The following is a 20538-nucleotide window of genomic DNA, read 5'->3' on the forward strand; positions in this document are numbered from 1 at the left end:
CCTCCAGCGCTTCCGGACAAGAAACAGGTGGGTGCCGCATGCAATATTGCGGGGGTCCCCAGCGGCGGGTCCCCCGCCATCAGACATCTTATCCCCTATGCTTTGTATAGGGGATAAAATGTCTAGGGTGGGAGTACCCCTTTAAATGGTAATGGTGTATAAAGAGCAATACTCATGTATACAAGAGGTAACTGCAACATGTTCCAACCACTGGCACATGGTTCTAGCCCATGGCTCAGACCATGTGCTAGTATTCAAAGTGCATTGGCGTGTACACACTGTGGTGTTCCCGCTTGTTAACATTTTTATTGTCCTTTTTACACCAATAAAAATGAAGACCTTTTATCTTGCTAGATTTGGATTTCCCTGTTGCATTATTTCAGTGATTTACCGTCTCTATTCTATCCTCCAGATAGGCCATTTATTTTAGATCAACCATCGTCCAATTCCAGGAACTCCCACCACTCAGCTGTTTGAAGGGGCTGCAGCCTTTGTCCAACGACCGAAACCTCTTCCAAGTTTACTTATTCTTGTACTTGAATCACCTTACTGTTTGCAGTGACGATGTAAGGAAATCCATTGTTATTCCATTCAAGTGACAGGGCAACACTGCAGTTCCCTGCACCACTGCTACAAATAGTACAGCAATGCCAGCACGACCAGCAGTAAACACTGAAGAGGGAAAAGCGGCCCCTCAAACAGCTAATTGGTGGTGGGGGGAATCAGACCCCCACTGATACAATATTGATGGCCTATCTAGCCGATAGGACATCTGTTTTTACAGGTTGGATGAGACCTTTTTGAGGCCACATTTACATTACGATTTGTTCCTCTGAGGCATGGATTTGTTGAAAAATCTCAAATTGGGATTCCAACGTATCCATGCTCAGATAGACACAGGCCCCATTCACTTCATTTTTCGAATGTATATGTGTTTTGGTCTTCATTTCAAGCCAAAACTTGTATACATTCGGAAAATTACTAAAACGTAGTCACTAGCCGACTATGTTTGGGCCATTGAAATAAATAGGGCCTGTGCCTATCCCTGCATGGATAGATCGTCATGTCATTTTGAGATTTTTCTGATTTAGCATTGAAGGCACAAATCATAACGTGAATGCGACCTGAGTCTTTATATATTGTAGGAGCCCCAGTGCTTTTCTTTAGCAATCCCATTTCTTCTCTACTTTCTTTGCATTTTTTTTTACTGTTTTCCCATTTTTACCCATTTTAGCGGGATGATTTTCCATGAAATAAGGTCAAATCAGTCTGCTCCAGATATCAAGGAAGTTTTCTGCATGACATCTCTTATTATAGTGGAATGTAAGACATCACACTGTGGCCGGTAGTCAGTATATACCGTCATAGATGGGCAGTGTTTATGACTGTGCAGTTCATGTCAGACGTGCACCCACTGTTCATACTTGTTAAGTAGTCGTCGTCATTCATTAGAACCTTTTCCAGCTGTCACAACACTGAGATGTTGAGCAAATGTTACTGCAGCCAAGTGCTGAATAGGATAATCCTGCAGAAAAGACACAATAATAGGAGGCAGAAATATAAGAGAGGGTATAGGGTGGAATAGGGTATGTTCACTGAGGAAATCAGGCAAGGTGATTCCTCACACAAATTTATCTGTGGATCTGCGATCTTCTGCATGGAGCAGGCATGATCCGGATTTGTTGCTTATGTCTGTTAGAATTTTCTGCAGACATAAGCACCGACTCATTGACAAAGAGACTTCTCAAGTTCAATCTTCCATCGGAATCTAATTCCTCCTCGGAGGTTCGGTAGTGGGACAACAGAATTCCCCTTAGAATCAATAGGAGGCTGCTGCAAGTAGAATATGTGCAACATTTCCATAGTGTGAATAAGTCCCTAAGGTGGCCCAAAAGGTTCCCCTGTCCTATATGATATGTTGAAAACTAGTACTTTATATGACATGCAATTGTGATGGCCCAGTATGGGAGGTGTTACCCCGTATCCTTGCTGCCCTGTCAGGCAGCCTCCCTACAGTGTCCCCTGGGCCCCCTTGCATCTGTCCCCCATGGAAATATGTTTCTAATGTATTTCACCATATAATGTGTTCAGAAAGCGTTGTCACTTTAAGACTGTTCACCATGTGACTTGTCATGTGATTGTTACCCAGGAGGTAATAGTGACCAAGTGATCCCAGGGGTGACCTATTGCCTCCCTGCTAATCTCCCCCAAGTAAGCCCAAGGTGGAGCTAATTATTTCTCTTTTTTCTCTTTCCCTACAAGTCTTTGCTGAGGTCAAGTCGAGTCCTAGAAGCCCCTCCCCTTCCCCTCCCACCAAGCCCTGCCCATAGGAGACCTCAAGTCCAGTCTGCAGCCACAAGCAGCTACAAGTAACCACAGTCTCAGTATTGTCAGTCACAGTCATCATTTGTCAAGTCAACGGGGCCTGCATTAAATGGATCGCGTCTACTACAAGTCCCAGTAAGCCCATAAGGTCTCTGAATCACTGGTCACCTCCGTGGGCCCTGGCTGAACTGTATAGACTTTACCATCTGTGTAACCTCAGTAAAGCTACCGTTATCCGTAACTTGGCGTCGCAGTCATTATTGCCCCCGTACCTAGCCCAGGATCCAGCGGTATACCTTCAGGTGGCATCAAGAATAAACCACGCCCTGTCATCACAAATACAAGGAGTTAATGCCATCTGCCCCTAGGGTAATTCCATCTGCCCTTTGCATCACACCCTCTACCACACAGTTATTGTGTTACCATATTATAGAGAGTGCAGTGGAGCCCAGGAGCTTGAAGTAATGCATCTGATATTCCTATTACCCCAGATATAATTCAGGTGAATGGTTTTTGTATGTCCCATGCGTTTCTTCAGTTTCTTTATTTCAATGTGATTTCAGGATAGAATACATACTACTAAAACCATACTACTAAAACCATACTACTTGTATAGCCAGTGTCTACTGTATATACTTCTTCAACCAGATGTCCATAGAAACTTTGCTTCCAGACCTTGTATTATCATATTTACCAACACTGAAAATCTGTGGTTTATGGGATTGTCTAACTTGGGACTGTTCGTAAGTATCCCCCCCCCCCCCTCATTCTTAATTTTGCTAGATCTTTGCTATAATTTCCATCAGTCCTCTTTCATTTCCATCAGTTCTCTTTCATTTCCATCAGTTCTCTCTCATTTCCATCAGTTATCTTTCATTTCCATCAGTTCTCTTTCCTTTCCATCAGTTCTCTTTCCTTTCCATCAGTTTTCTTTCATTTCCATCAGTTCTCTTTCATAGGGTATGTTCACACTATGGATACTCTGCTCGGAGATTCTGCTGCACAAATCTTAGATTGGTGTAAATGGATCTTCCTTGGACTCATTCACACTGTGGAATTTCAGCAGCAGAAAATTCTGCATTGGAAATTGAACAAATTATGCACAGTCTGCATTGCCATCATGATGCCGATGGATTTCAGTGACAGCTTCTCAGAGAATATGTCTGGAAGCCCCTCCCCCTTCCCCTCCCACCAAGCCCTGCCCATTTTCTTGTCATAACAAAATAATAATAATAATAACAACAGAAGTTCTTTATAAATGTAAGAATATTCTTTATTTTCAGATGTTACATCACAGTTTAGAATGAATTATTGTTTCATATTTCTCTATGCTCAGAATCACCCACTCCATAATAAAATATGATTTATTTGAGTAAAGAAAATATTAACAACTTATAAAAACACATCCCCATAAAATATCCCACCTAAGAAACATTATAAAAATTTCCCTTTTTTTCTTTCAGAAAATATAATTTATTACACAACATTTACAACATACAGATACAGCATTCTTATCATAAGCTTTATCTTCTTTGGCCCCATTATGGAAAGCCGATAACATACATTATAACTGGTGGGGATCACTGGGATGATACATTACAGAGACGTCTACACGGGGTGGTAACAGGACAGGCTGACATGTTTTTGTTTAATAGGGCCAGAGATCAGCCGACAAATGAGCAAACACTTATACATCGGCTGATCACATCATTTTAACCTGTCATTGGCCAAACATCTTTCTGTGTAATAGGGCATGTGCGACCAATGGCAGTAAAGGGCTGCATAAACAACCCAACAGTTATTCATGTGTCCCTCTCTGCACAATGTTCCAGCCGTGTTATAGGCTCTGTAAACAGGAACCTATCTGCGTTTGGTTACAGTGCGTGTTGGGCCATGTTCACACTGGTGTCATGACTTCCATTCAAAACCATGACACTGTGTCAACAGACCCCGCTGACTCATAAGGAGTCCATCTGGGTTCTTGAAGGTATTTATCATTTTGACAATTTCTACATCCTGTTGTATTATTGATGTTAAACATGACAAATAACACAACAGAACCACCATGGAGGCTCTGAGCAGCAATGTGAACAGAACCTTAGTGTCGTTTTTTGTTTCTTACGGGTGTTTTTGGCATTGAGAATAGTGCAAGATGCACAGCTATTCTTGTTGTCAATGGAAATCGAACTGATCCTGTTATAAGCCAATGGGATCTGTCAGGATGTGTCAGGTTCACCAGTCAAGGCTTTGATGAGAACAGAAGTGATGACGCTAGTGTGAACAGACCCAAATGTATCATACAGTATAACTCCCCATACAATATACATTTCATATTTCATCCTTATAGTGTACCTGTCGTCAGCAAAAACTTTTTATATAATGTAGATAATACCATTATAGATATATTTGTAATATACATTACTTAAAAAATTTGTATATTTTTGTCCCTGCAGCTATTGCCTGTGTGTCTCTATGAGGAGTCCAAATACAGGAAGTGAGGGCAGGACAAGCAGGGCTCTGTACAGTGAGGCTCTATGACACGCCCCTGGCTCACACAGCAGGATGATTGACATGCCAGGAGCCTGCACAGAGCCCTGCTTGTCCTGCCCTCACTTCCTGTATTTGGACTCCTCATAGACACACACAGGCAATAGCTGCAGGGACAGCATTTTTTCACCCAAAAATATACACATTTTCTAATCAAAGTTTATTACAAATATACGTATAATGGTATTACCTACATTATATCAAAAGTTTTTATTGGCGACATGTGCACTTTAAAATAAGAAGAAAATCTGATTAAGAGGCAGCTTATTAGGACAGAGCACATATTTCTTCATAAAAAGGTCCTTGATAAATCTGAGTGAACACAGGGTCAAATGTTCTTGGTGTTCATTCAGACCAATCAACCATGCCATGGCAAAAGGGGCCACAGTGTGACCATCTTTGCATCTTCCAAGCAGGTTTACACCGCCAGAGGACAAAAGGGTTAGGGTCAACCTGAGCTGGACTCCCCCTTCCTACAGGCGCCTATGGTGTAGGCATTGTTGGTCAGTATTGATCAATGCTGTGAAATTTTAAGATTAAATGGGCACTCTCATTAAAGCTAATTTTTGCTATTTGCAATTAAAAAATCTTTCTAATGTACTTTGTTTTAAAAAAAATTACGTTTTCTATGTTTTATTTAAAAAAGCTGCCACTATGTGTCTCTTTACTTGCCCAGAGCACATTTCCCCCCCCCCCCCCCCATCTCCTGCACAGACTTTGGACTCCTGCTGGCCTGGCAAAAGTTCAAAAATCAGGAAATGCAGTCTGGAGTGCTGAGGAGGGGGGGGGGGGGGGGCTGGGGGGGGGGTGCAGCCTTATCCAATCATAGCTCATCTCACACTGAACTGCTCTGGGCTGTGTGTAGCAGAGTGAGGGAGGAAGTTCTCTCCTGTATGGCTTCAGATGATGTCACGCATGCTGGGGAACGCCCCTTCCCAGTCTGTGAATCTGACTGAGACTGAGCAGAAAATACAGAGCAATATCAAGGTAGAAAACAAAAAAATAATAAAAATAAAGGCAGGGGGTGGTTTATCAAGACCCAATTTCCCATGAACTGTAGTACCAAGGAAGAAGTGGCACTCCAATGTGGCATATAAAAAGTGGTTTATTTACCCATCCAGTCACGAGTGCTAAGTTTCGGTCTGCTCAATGAGACCTTTCTCAAGCCCTTGCTCAAGGGCTTGAGAAAGGTCTCATTGAGCAGACCGAAACGTAGCACTTGTGACTGGATGGGTGAATAAACCACTTTTTATATGCCACATTGGAGTGCCGCTTCTTCCTTGGTACTATATATATATATATATATATATATATATATATATATATGGAAGGACTTACAGTTTCTCTCTCTCTCTCTCTCTCTCTCTCTCTCTCTCTCTCTCTCTCTCTCTCTCTCTCTCTCTATATATATATACATATATAGGAGGGAGAAGCAGAACTCACACGCTTTCTCTATGTTTATGACAGTTAAGCAGGACTTTCATGCTTTCTCTATAAGTTTGCTGAGAAGTTAAACAGGCTTTTGCTTGGAAATACTAAATCAAATTAAAGAAAGTGATATATCCCTAAGCTAGGCCTTGCCAGTGCTGCCTTACGTTCGCTCTACATGGAGTAGCCTAGAAGCCAGGTTTAGCCATATTTAATAATTGTCCCAAAGGAGAGGAAAATTTCGAACATCTCCCGTACGTATAAGTACGTAATAAATGAATCCTTATATGAATTATATTTCCTTACATGAAAGTGTTTTCCAAAGCGATGTCTGTCCAGGCATGCTGGGAGTTGTAGTTTTGCAACAGCTGGAAAAACACTGTTTGGAAAACACAGTCATATAGGAATAATTCCATAGTAAACAGCAGGTGCAACGAAATTTGGAAATGTAACAGTAACTACTCCAAAAGAAGAACCTATAGAAATGTCCCCCTCCTCCTGTCTATGGAGAGGTGTTCTGGTCTCTGTGTTGCATGTATCAGTGACAGGGAAAAACGTGACCTTTATTTGGTTGTAAGTCCTGCTCTATAATTCAGTGGGGCTCTCCTGCGGGGCTGCATTACAAGCTGCCACCTCCCCGCTGTGTGTACTGTTTAATGGACGGAACGCGGAGAATGATGACCCACCAGTCCTTCCTGCCCAGGGAAGAGCAGAGCAGTCGGGGTGCCATGTAGAATTTTTACAGATGTTTATGAACATGTTTCTGTCTGATCTCAATTAACATTTTACAATTTCTGAAAATTCACGGAACATAAATAACCATTTTGTCAGTGATCTGCAACTAAATATTCCTGTCATGTGCGGCCTGTGGAGAAGCCTGCACTACATCGACTTCTGCAAACACATCATGAAGGATATTTCTCCTAGGAAAGGACATTATTTTCATTTGAGTTTGATAAGTGAATCTAGGTCTACGTAGTCTGGTCTATCACATGTAGTGTTGAGCGCCAATATTCTAAATGCTAATTTTTTACCGCGAATATCGGCACTTTGCGATTTTGTGAATATTTAGAATATAGTCCTATATATTCGTAATGACGAATATTCTTTTTTTTTTCTTCGCAGTACACTGATGTGAACAACGATGTGTACTATGTAAAAATAAAAGTGATTACCCCTCCCTGCTTCATGATTGGGGTCCAAAGAAGGCTCCAATATTATTTACTGTGTGAGTCAGTGTGGAGCGCGAATATTTCGTATATATGCGAATATGCAAATATTCGCGAATATTGGCATTTCCAGAGGACACTGATCCCTCCCTTCTTTTAGCTTTAGATAGGGTAGGTTAGTTTAGGTTCTAGTGTAGAGTGGATTAGTTTAGGTTCTAGTGTAGGGTATAGTGTTAGTTAAAGGGGTACTTTCGGATCTCCGCTCCCCAGTGTCCGGAAGTTATTGTTCCGAACGATGTGTGTGCGGGCTTCCGTGTTCAAGGCCGCCTCTCGTGACGTCACGCCCGCCCCCTCAACGAAAGTCTATGGGAAGGGGGCGCGACGGCCGTCGCGCCCCCTTCCCATAGACTTTCGTTGAGGGGGCGGGCGTGATGTCACGAGGGGCGGCCCTGAACACGGAAGCCCGCACACACATCGTTCGGAACAATGACTTCCGGACGCTGAGGAGCGGAGATCCGAAAGCAAGGGAATGGAGTACCCCTTTAATTGAAAGATATAATCGCGCATGCACACTATACAAATTTCATTAAGATTTTCGCATGGAAAAAGAAGGGAACGAACATAGTGAATATGCGAATTTTGCGAACATAGGTTGAATATTCATCCATATATTCGCGAAATATCGAGAATTCGAATATGGCCCCTGCCGCTCATCATTAATCACATGTAGTCCTATATCAGCTCAGATACCTGGCAGACTATGATGGCAACGTAACCAAGCTGGCAACGTAACCAAGCTGTCAGATGAGGCTTCATCTAAAGCTGAGCTAAGACAATAGAAAAAGGTCCTGTAAGGCCTATCATATAGGGCAGTGTTTCCCAAGCGCGGTCCTCAAGTACCCACAAGAAGTCATGTTTTCAGGATTTCCTAAGGCTAGGTTTACACTATGGGATTTCCGAATGGAAGTGGCCTTTTTCAGGTGAAATTATTATGGTCAGTGCCACCAGAGGTCATGCCCATGCCTATGTGGACTGGTAAAGGATGAATTTACTGTAGATCGCATAGTAAAAGTAGAAAAGCTCTTGGCAGTAGAAAGATTGTCTTCGTAATGGATACATGGCATATTATAAACACAAGGGAAAGGACATACAGTGGGGGAGATTTATTAAAATCTGTCCAGAGGAAAAGTTGCTAGTTGCCCATAGCAACCAATCAGATCGCTTCTTTCATTTTTCAGAGGCCTTTTCAAAAGTGAAAGAAGCGATCTGATTGGTTGCTATGGGCAACTCAGTAACTTCTCCTCTGGACAGGTTTTGATAAATCTCCCCCAGTATATTTACCTAGACTTTAGATTTTGGCAGCCTACAAAGGGACCAGTGAAAAGAGTAGTACAGCTTAGGTTAGCCCCATTCTGGTTGGGTGACCTTTATCTACAAGAACCGCCATGTTAACAAAGTTAAAGGAGGGTGAATACGCTTTGGATCCTCTTGGTGGCAGGAAACAGCAACATCGGAAGGTCCCATTTTGACTTTGTCACCAACCTGCTCCACGTCTATATCTTTATCGATTGTCCCAACCCTATTGTGATGTTTACTTACAGCAGAGCTTTATTGTTCAGTATGACGCCGCTGTAAGCCTAAGGTATACAAAGATCAACGATGAATATTGTAATTTTATCAAATCTTCTGTATGATAACTTCAGTGATGTTGATGGAACTATGAATACTATGGAAGACGCTTCTTCTTGGCACAATTACGAATCTCCTGCTTTCCATTCTAGTAGTAGGAAAAGTGGTGTTTCAGGTTTAACCTTCCATTCTGCAAATAAAGGTTACAAAATAAAAGCAAAAAAGCTAAAATTTATGCTGGTTCCTAAGATCTTGAGAATTCCTCATTGTAAGGAAACGTCATGGCGTGTTCCCACCTTACCAGGAGTATATCTAAAGGTTACAATTGGCAGGCTGCACTTAATCTAGCGTGCAGTCACTTGATGGCCTGGAGCTTTGTAGGAAGAAGTCTTGCAATTTCACGCTTTTTGCCTTTTAGTGAATCAACATGTCTTTGGTTACAGCTCTGTTGTATATTTTATGGCACAAGTAGTGACTATCGATATCTACAAGCCACAGCGTTTACATTCTTTACCACATAGAAGCCAATGGTCAGTGGAGGAATGACAAGGGTGCGGCCAGGTCGTAATGGGCGGGGCTTTATATCCGGGAGTGTTCCGTCATCAATCATTGCAAGATGCTGTCCATTCAGCTGAACTGACCTGTGGGAGATAAAGCTATGAATGAGCTATTTCCACTTGGGATATTATGTCTTTTCCTACCGTAATCTCTAGTTAATCTAGAAAATCCTACAGACAGGCAAATAAAATGGTCTAAAGATATAGAATATTTCAAGACTGGAGGCATTCTGGGTATTGTTGCTGCAACACAGTTCCTACACATTAGGAAACTAGGCCTAAATTGGTTATCCCTATGATGGATATGGGATAGCTAGCTCATCGGTGGGGTTCCAACCACTGGGACTCCTATCACTCATGTAAATGGAGGTCAGTTGTCCCCTAAATGAATGGGACAGCCCCCCTGCTCAGCCAGTGCTCTATTCACTTTCTATGGGGCTTTTAAATGTTGCTGAGATCCATTTATTCATAGGATATTTGACCTTTATTCTCATAATTGCTGGGGGTCCCAGTAGTCGTAACCCCCACTTATCAGCTACTTATCCCCTTATGTGGATAAAGAAAACTTTTAATCTTGAGACAACAACTTTAACCCCTTATGGATCCATTTTCACCTTAAGGACTCAGCAAATTTTCATTTTTGCATTTTTGCTTTTTCCTCCTTCCCTTCTAAAAATCATAACGCTTTCAATTTTGCACCTACAGACCCATATAAGGGCTTGTTTTTTGCGTCACCAATTGTACTTTGTAATGACATCACTTATTTTATAATATAACCTGCGGTAAAACAAAAAAATATTATTATTTGTGGGGTGAAATAAAAAAACAACAACGCCATTTTGTAAATTTTGGGGGCTCCAGTTTCTACGCAGTGCAATATTTGGTAAAAATGACACCTTATCTTTATTCTGTAGGTCCATATGGTTACCCAATTTATATAGGTTGTATTTCATTTTAAATAGGTACAAAAAAGGGGGGATTGTGCATCTCCCAATTAACTAAGGTAAGGAGGTTGTACACCTGGTGTTGCAAATTAAAATAGTAAATTTATACGGTAACAACCCCTCAAGGATAGTATCAGTTGCCTGATACATAGATGAAAATACTGGATAATAAAGACTGGATCGTGCTCCAATTATAAAATGCAAATGGAAATGTATTACAAATACAAAAAGAGCAAATGCAATTTATATTCAGAGCACAGGGCCCTTGTGCCAAGGGAAACAACGTATTAAAATAGAGTTTATTTTATTTTAATACTAATTATAAACTACATGCACCAATATTAACATGTTTAAAATTGGCATCTTCTGACCACTATAGCTTGTTTATTTTTCCGTGTACAGGGCGGTTTTTATCGATATCATTTTGGTTTTGATGGGACTTTTTGATCGCTTTTTATTAATATTTTTATGGTATATGAAGTGACCAGAAATGCACGAGAGGGTTTCTACACCAGCACCGACGGGGGTTCTTTACTGTTAGAGCAGCGAGACTATGGAATTCTCTGCCAGAGAAGGTGGTCATGATTAGAGATGAGCGAACTTACAGTAAATTCGATTCGTCACGAACTTCTCGGCTCGGCAGTTGATGACTTATCCTGCATAAATTAGTTCAGCTTTCCGGTGGGCTGGAAAAGGTGGATACAGTCCTAGGAAAGAGTCTCCTACGACTGTATCCACCTTTTCCAGCCCACGGGAGCACCTGAAAGCTGAACTAATTTATGCAGGAAAAGTCATCAACTGCCGAGGCGAGAAGTTCGTTACGAATCGAATTTATTGAAAGTTCGCTCATCTCTAGTCATGATGCATTCCTGGAGAATAATAACATTACAGGTTATGGATTCTAGATCTATATCAACTCAGTAGGGACTCATTAGGGTTATAGGTTGAACTTGATGGACTATGGTCTTTTTCGACCTTATGAACTTATGTTACTATGACTGTATTATATGTATTAAGTGTTTATCCAATGTTTTGTCCTCAGGGGAGTTAAAGGGGTACTCCACCCCTAAACATCTTATCCTCTATCGAAAGGGTAGGGAATAAGATGTCTGATCGTGGGGATCTGGCCATTGGTGCCCGGCATTAACCCTGGGTTCTGGCCGCTGACAGCAGTCAGGACCCACCGGGTTGGAAGTGTGCTCAGCTAGTGAGCACGCTTCAAACCCTGGTAACAGGACCAGGGCGTACAGGTATGCCCCCACATCCATAACTACCAGGACGCAAGGGCGTAGCCATATGTCCTGCGTCCTGAACAGGCTAATTGCAATTATTAAAGGCAAAGCCAGGAATTGATATCAAAGAGGAAAGGTCTTAGAGGGAGATTTATCAAAACCTGTGTAGAGGAAGAGTGGTGCAGTTGCCCATAGCAACCAATCAGATTGCTTCTTTCATTTTTAAAGAGACCTGTGAAAAATGAAAGAAGAGATCTGATTGGTTGCTATGGGCAGCTGCGCCACTTTTCCTCTACACAGGTTTTGATAAATCTCCCCCTTAGTGTTTCCTTTATACATGTCCTTAATTTATGATCTGCCATGGCTTTGTATGTAATAATTAAAATGAGTATGGCTCATGTATCCGGCAATCCAGCTCATTGAACCCTGCCAAAAACTCACCGCAACTGATGCCATAATTGATGACAAAGTGCATCAGTTGGCTCCCGTTGTCTAGCATTCCGTAGTCATTATTGTGCAGGCCAGATGGGGTAAGATGTGTTCCCCATGCACGTCCATGCAGCGTGTTCCACCACCCGGTATCCAAATTGAGGCGCCAGATAACTGTAAACTGTCCCATTCAAATAAATGTGATTAGTTCGACAATCAGTTTCCTTTAGAAGAAAAGCGCCGGACCCCCATGTTGCTGGGGGCCTGAAAAATTATAGATTAAGGCCAGCAGTAAGTGATCTGCTTCACATGTTGTCTTCAGATGGGGATGTCTTCTGCTAGACCTTGTAGGCTCCGTCGTGGCCCCAATGTCGGAATCTGGACTAACTTGAGAATCCTCTAGTGCAGTGGTCTTCAACTTGCGGACCTCCAGATGTTGCAAAACTACAACTCCCAGCATGCCCGGACAGCCAACGGCTGTCCGGGCATGCTGGGAGTTGTAGTTTTGCAACATCTGGAGGTCCGCAGGTTGAAGACCACTGCTCTAGTGGGTTACTGTGACCCTGATGCCCTTACATGTCCACGTAAAGAATAATTATTATTCATAAATAATATTCATTAGGAAGATGCTGCAGATGGGAATCAGTTGTTTCTGAAAATGTCCACATCCTAATAATTGTAATAAGTAATATATGTGCTTATTTTTAAGTTTTCCTATAGAATTGACCAAACTTGGTACCATGCTAAGCTCTACATCTTAGGTAGGAAGCGTTTTTCCAAGCATACAGCAATTGACAAACTACAACTCTCAGCATAGCCCGACAGCCACAAGCTAAGAGTTGTAGTATTGAAATGGCTAGAGAGCTATAGAACAAATGGAACATATGCCTGTTACCAACCTGTCACACCTTGCATTTAACTCCTTGCATAGCAGCCATGTTTTTTTATTTTATTTCTTTCCAGTTTTATAACAAACAGATCTCCACTTCTTATACCGCACCAGATACATTACAATCACTCATCAGGTATAAGTATTAATAGTTACCAGATACTGTGTGTGACCACTAGAGGGAGCTATTGTAACGGAAAGAAACCCTAATACATCACAATACAGTCCCCATTCACATGTAATTCTTATTTTGTGTTCAGTTCTCAGACATATAATAGACTTCATATCATAGAGGAAAGTTTACTCTAGAGCAGCAGTCTCTAAACTGTAACCAGGCATTCTGGGAATTGTAGTTTTGCAGCATCTGGAGGGTTAAAGTTTGGAGACCACTTAATTTGACAATATACTGCATTGAGACCATAGTTGTCTCAATATATATACCGTATTTTTCGCCCTATAGGACGCACCGGCATATAAGACGCACCCAATTTTAAAGGTGCAAAATCTAGTAAAAAAAGATTCTGCACCCAACAAAGATCTTCAACCTGCGTACCTCCGGATGTTGCAAAACTACAACTCCCAGCATGCCCGGACAGCCAACGGCTGTCCGGGCATGCTGGGAGTTGTAGTTTTGCAACATCTGGAGGTACGCAGGTTGAAGACCTCTGGATAGGAGGTAATACTCATGTGTCCCTGCCGCTCCGGACCCGTCACCGCTCATCACCGCTGCCCTGGATGTCGCTCCACCGTTGTCGCCGCGTCCCCGGGGTGTCCCCGACGCTCCGGACGTCTTCTTCCCCGGGATCCGCGCTCTCCGTCACCATCACGTTGCTCCGAACGCCGCTCCTATTGGATAATGGGAAGGCGTGCGCGACGATGTGATGACGTCAAAGGAGAGCACCGGCCATGCAGGGGATCCCGGCACAGAGCAGACAACGAGGAGGCAGGTAAGGTCCCTCCCGGTGTCATGTAAGCTGTTCAGGACGCCGCGGTTTGAGACGCGGCAGTCTGAAGGGTTAATACAGGGCATCACCACGATCGGTGATGTCCTGTATTAGCCGCGGGTCCCGGCCGTTGATGGCCGCAGGGACTGACCCGATAGGTTTGTGTTCGCCGTATAAGATGCACCAACTTTCCCCCCTCCAGTTTTGGGGAAGAAAAAGTGCGTCTTATACGGCGAAAAATACGGTATATCACCCTGCAGCATTCCAACCTATTCACACAACTATAATATCTGGTTATAATATCTGTTTGCTGTGAGTCAATGAGTAAATTCTGGTTTACACAAAGGTTAGGTTCACACTATGGAATCTTTGGCCAAAAAAGATTTCGGCTGAAGATTCCGAGTGCAGCCAGCGCCAGCTAAATCAGTCAGCGCCAGGATCGCGTGTGTACATTGCTGTCCCCATAGACGACAATGTATCCCAGGAAATTCAGCCAAAAAGATGAGCAAGGTCAGTCTTCCAGCGGTGAAATTTTAGCCAATAAAATGCTGTAGTGTGCTCTGTGCAGTGGAATCCCATTTCTGGCAACAGGATGCCGCTGCACAGCGCACACTACGGAATTTCAGTGGTGTTCCATAGTGGAATTTCTAAGTTATGTAGTGTGAAGTGGACCTATTGGTAGAAAACCAATAAATATCTAGTCATGTTCTGAGATGAGAATTAAATACAATTGTATCCAGTCAAGATAATGCTTTATAAGCTAAACACACCAGCAGCTGCTGTGCAAATCTACCAAATTTTACTATTACCATTTTGGCACCGCACCCAGGCTGTTTACCTCACAGAGGATTGTCTAAACTGAGTAAGGCTAAGTTTCCACTTGGGTTTTTTTCTGGCAGTTTTTGTATTGCTGCCACTGCAGTTTTTGAGCCAAAGCCAGAAATGTATTCAAAAGGAATAGGACAATTCCAACAAAGCTACAACCTGATGTAATTAACATTAAAAAAAATATTTTTGACCGCCCACAAATCCTCTTTTAAGGCATTTTAGTTACTATCGCTTTTTAACATAGTTATTTTTCTTCCTAACAAAATAATGCACTTAGAAAAAATATATATGTATTTTATTTCTTTTGAAAAAAAAAGTAACCAATCTAAAAGGGTACAAAGCATTAAAAGACATGTGTTATACTGAGTACTGCTCATTACCGTATTTTTCGTCCTATAGGACGCACCGGCGTATAAGATGCACCCAATTTATAGGTGCAAAATCAAAAAAAATAAAGATTTTGAACCCAATCGTGGTCTTCAACCTGCGGACCTCCAGATGTTGCAAAACTACAACTCCCAGCATGCCCGGACAGCCGTTGGCTGTCCGGGCATGCTGGGAGTTGTGGTTTTGCAACATCTGGAGGTCCGCAGATTGAAGACCACTGCATAGGAGGTAATACTCACGTGTCCCCGCCGCTCCGGACCCGTCACCGCTGCCCTGGATGTCGCTCCCTCGCTGTCGCCGTGTCCCCGTCGCTCCGGAACGTCTCTGCTGCTGGCCGGGTATCCTCGCTCTCCGTCGCCGCCATCACGACGTTACGCACGCCGACGCACGTACGCGACGACGTGATGACGAGGAAGGAGAGCGCCGGCCATACAGGGGATCCCTGAACGGAGAAGACACCGAGGAGGCAGGTAAGGTCCCTCCCGGTGTCCTGTAAGCACTAACCCGGCTATTCAGTCGGGCTGTTCGGGACCGGCGCGGTGAAATTGCGGCGGTCCCGAACAGCGCGACTGAACACCCGCGCTGTTTTGGGGAAGAAAAAGTGCGTCTTATACGGCGAAAAATACGGTATATACAGTCCACTAGTCAGTATAGGGCTGGTAGTCTACACAGTAATAGCATGGTCAATGCTACAAACTACTTTGTTATATGTTATCTGTAGGTAAACAGACAAGGTAAAAGACAATAAACTCATCTTGTGCATTAACCCTTAAAATAATGTATCTAAGATGCATAGCAGTAAAGTTGGATTCTGAGTACAATATTTAAAGTAATATTACAAGTAAAGCATTGCACCTATTGTAAGCTATACCTCACTGTAAATAATAATATAGGCAGATCATTGTAGCATGAGCGTCTGCCGCACTGATGTACCGTTCTGAATAAAATCCACATAAGCATCAAACCGTGAGTGCCCAGTGTATTTTCTTTCTTTTGGCGGAGACTATTTTAAACTATACTGTTTACCTATTTTCCATTTTATATAATATATTTTTTTATTTCTAATTAAAATATGTCAGACACTTATCCCCTATTCTGTGGATAGGGGATAAGTGTCTATGGCTGCAGATCTCCTTTAACTGAAATTGAAAAATTAATATGATGTAGACATTCACTTTTAAGGGGTTGTCTGGATCTTATTTTCACTGTTATAAGTGACCAGGAAGGGCTGGGGGAAAAAAAGTACTGTATTTTTTGCCCTATAGGACGCACCAGCATATAACACATTGATCAAAAAGTGCGCTAAGAGCCTCCATTTTTTTACCAAGAGTGCTGTTGCAACTTTCTTTTTTGTGCACCAGCATATAAGACGCACCCAATTGTAAAGGTGCAAAATCTAGAAAAAAAAAGATTCTGCACCCAACAGTGATCTTCAACCTGCGGACCTCCAGATGTTGCAAAACTACAACTCCCAGCATGCCCGGATAGCCAACGGGCATGGTGCAAAATCTAGAAAAGAAAAGATTCTGCACCCAACAGTGATCTTCAACCTGCGGACCTCCAGATGTTGCAAAACTACAACTCCCAGCATGCCCGGACAGCCAACGGCTGTCCGGGCATGCTGGGAGTTGTAGTTTTGCAACATCTGGAGGTCCGCAGGTTCAAGACCACTGGATAGGAAATAATACTCTCGTGTCCCCGCCGCTCCGGACCTGTCACCGCTCCATCGCTGTCGCCGCGTCCCCGGGGTGTCCCTGACGCTCCGGACGTCTTCTTCCCCAGGATCCACGCTCTCCATCGCCATCATTACGTCACCACGCACGCCGCTCCTATTGGATGACGGGATGGCGTGCGCGAAGACGTGATGACGACGAAGGAGAGCGCCGCCATGCAGGGGATCCCGGCACTGAGCAGACACCGAGGAAGCAGGTAAGGTCCCTCCCGGTGTCCTGTAAGCTGTTCGGGACGCCGCGATTTCACCGCGGCGGTCCCGAACAGCCGGACTGAACAGCCGGGTTAGTGTCACTTTCCCTTCAGACGCGGCGGTCAGCTTTGATCGCCGCGTCTGAAGGGTTAATACAGGGCATCACCGCGATCGGTGATGTCCTGTATTAGCCGTGGGTCCCGGCCGTTGATGGCTGCAGGGACCGACCCGATAGGTGTGTATTCGCCAAATATAAGACGCACCAACTTTCCCCCCCCCCCCCCCAGTTTTGGGGAAGAAAAAGTGCGTCTTATACGGTGAAAAATACGGTACTCCCCTGCCCTGATCCACCACTGCTACCGTTCTGGTTAGATACATCTACAAGAACTAATATAATTACAAAGAGAAACCCCAAAGATACCCCAAAAACAAATACACACAAGACTGGTTAAAAAACAGAATGGTGGGGAAATACAAGAGACATATATTGAAATAAATAGATGTAAATAAATTCATACAGATATCATGCTAAACAGTGAGGACAGAGTTTCATACATGAGGGAATACATAAATACACATAATGTACAAAATGTGTGCTCAGGTAACCAGTGGTAACATTTTGACCGCCATGTGCACATAATGTGTAGGTAACAATATGCTGGGAAGCTGGCCCCAAAAAAGGAACTATAATTAAAAAAAAAAGCAATGTTTTCCAAACAGTGTGCCTCCAGCTGTGGCAAAACTACAACCCCCAGCATATTTGGGAATGGTAGTTTTGCAACAGCTGGAGACATACTGTTTGGAAAACACTACTTTAAAGCGTACCTGTCACAGAAATATTTTTTTTATATGTTACCTAATCCTGACCATGTACATGTAATTTTTATGCCTCCATCCTCTATATTTATTATCCAAATCCCTCTTTTCATTAGCTCACTGTGTTAGAAATCCTCTCATGGGAAGGGGGAGTGTGGTGGTGGGAGGTGATCGGTGTGGGAGGTGATTGGTGTGTCTGCTCATGTAGCCTTGTCCATGAGTCATCTCTTGTCTGTGACTCATGGACAAGCTGATGCTGCTGCGGGACTGGTTAGTGTACAAGTAGGTGTGGGGACCCCTAATTCTTTATTAAATATTTAAAAAAATGTTAAACAACTATATTACAAAAGGTCTTTAATTTTCATCAGTAAAAATTTTAAATAGTTTTTGGATCTGACAGTGCTTATTTAAAAAAAAAAATGTAAGTGGAACTCCAGTGAAAAACTAATTATTTTTAAATCAACTGGTACCAGAAATTATGCAGATTTGTAAATTACTTTTGTTTAAAAATCGTAATCCTTCCAGTACTTATCAGCTGCTGTATTCTACAGAGGAAGTTGTATTTCTTTCTGGAATTCTTTTCAGTCTGACGACAGTGCTCTCTGCTGACACCTCTGTCCATGTCAGGAATTGTCCAGAGTACAAGCAAATCCCCATAGTAAACCTCTCTTGCTCTGGACAGTTCCTCATACAGACAGAGGTGTCAGCAGAGAGCACTATGGTCAGACTGAAAAGAACTCCAGAAAGAAATACAACTTCCTCTGGAGCATACAGCAGCTGATGAGTACTGGAAGGATTAAGATTTTTAAATAGAAGTAATTTACAAATCTGTTTAACTTTGTGGCACCAGTTGATTTGAAAAAAAAAAAAATGTTTTCCAACGGAGTACCCCTTTAAGAGAAGGCACTAGCAATGTACAGTATAGTATCAGAAATATGAATGCATATAGTGTTAATTGAATCCCATAGTTGAATCCCACGTGTTCCTCCATCTCACCCTCTAACGCGTTTTGCTCACTGGCTGAGGTGAGTCTGCTGTGGTCAGCTATTGCCTGAGCAGGCACTTCCTTTTGTTGAGCCTAGGAAGCATAGAAATCATGGCTTATAAAAAAAAAAAATCCAGGAAGGAAATGAGGGGGGGGGGGGGTGGTACTCGCACTCCTCTGTGCTCCCTCCTGTCCTGGCTGGAATGGTTACAGAGCAGCCTGCAGTGATTGGATGAAGAGACCCAGTACAGCACAGCAGACTCAAGGAGGAAGTGAATGCATGGTGAGTGAGGGCAGGCTCAGTGCTTGCTTTGGACATGTCCCTTCCTGAGCAGTAGATGTCAGAATGAGTGAGCAGTAGAACAGAGGGAATTGTGAGCCAAATACAGAAGCTAGATGAAAACTGCATGTAAACACTCTGTATGACCAATTGAGTAACATATAAAAGCAGTATTGTTTTCTGTGTTGTGACACGTTGGCATTAAAGGGGTACTCCGGTGGAAAACTTGTTTATTTTTTTTAAATCAACTGGTGCCAGAAAGTTAAACAGACTTGTAAATTACTTCTATTAAAAAATCTTAATCCTTCCAGCACTTATTAGCTGCTGAATACTACAGAGGCTGACATCACGAGCACAGCGCTCTCTGCTGACCTCTCTGTCCATTTTAGGAACTTTGCATATCTTTACTATGGGGATTTTCTCCTACTCTGGACAGTTCTTAAAATGGACAGAGATGTCAGCAGAGAGCACTGTGCTCACGATTCAGCAGAGAGCTCTGTGTTCCAAAAAGAAAAGAATTTCCTCTGTAGTATTCAGCAGCTAATAAGTACTGGAAGGATCGAGATTTTATTTTCATAGAAGTCATTTACAGATCTGTTTAACTTTCTGGCACCAGTCGACTTTAAAAAAAAAAAAACTTTTCCAACCGGAGTACCCCTTTAAAGAATAGATGCTTTAGTGTTACCGTTAACCTGGCCTGATAAATCTTCGTTTTTCATGTTTTAATTATTAATTAAATCTTTCTTTTATTTATGTCAGATGTCAGGTTTTCCTATATCCGTGGATACAACATCATTCAGGATCCAGGGGAATTATTCCTGACGGTAAGAGGTGGCAACGACTGAGCTGAACGTAACAGTCGTGTTCGGGGAAACCGCAAATTATTTTGGATCCGATGGCGTTGTCTGCGCTGTTTACTTATTAAAGGCCGGTCTACATGCTTGTGGTCTCTGCCGACTTCTCCTGTACACGGTTTGGGAGCTGTGTATAACTGTTTTGTACAATAAAAAGATCACATTACCATAGCTGGCAAAAGTGTTTAACCCAAAATCCAAACATGTCCAAACCTCTTTAAGATTAAGAACATTTGTTTGGAAATCTTGGAATCTCAATTTTCGACCAATCTTTACAGAAGAGTTAAATGTTTGGGTTTCTATCCAGAGGTCTGGATGAAGTACTAAATCTCAGGACATTAATCTAAGCCAGGGCTGACACACTAAACACT

The 20538-nt window shown here is 42.7% G+C and overlaps 1 protein-coding gene across 1 annotated transcript in view; it reads right to left on the reverse strand.

Annotated features, from left to right (window-relative positions):
- Nucleotides 1-8766: 8766 nt before the first annotated feature.
- The window catches only part of HPSE2 (heparanase 2 (inactive)), a gene marked incomplete at its 5' end in the record, with an annotated part of 527684 nt that continues 515912 nt past the window's right edge, over nt 8767-20538 (reverse strand). The window contains one exon of the mRNA XM_056531885.1: nt 8767-9739. Coding sequence (XP_056387860.1) covers nt 9574-9739 — 166 coding nt within the window. The remainder of the gene's footprint in view (nt 9740-20538) is intronic.

The sequence above is a fragment of the Hyla sarda genome, chromosome 7, assembly GCF_029499605.1.
Source record: "Hyla sarda isolate aHylSar1 chromosome 7, aHylSar1.hap1, whole genome shotgun sequence".
NCBI lineage: Eukaryota > Metazoa > Chordata > Amphibia > Anura > Hylidae > Hyla > Hyla sarda.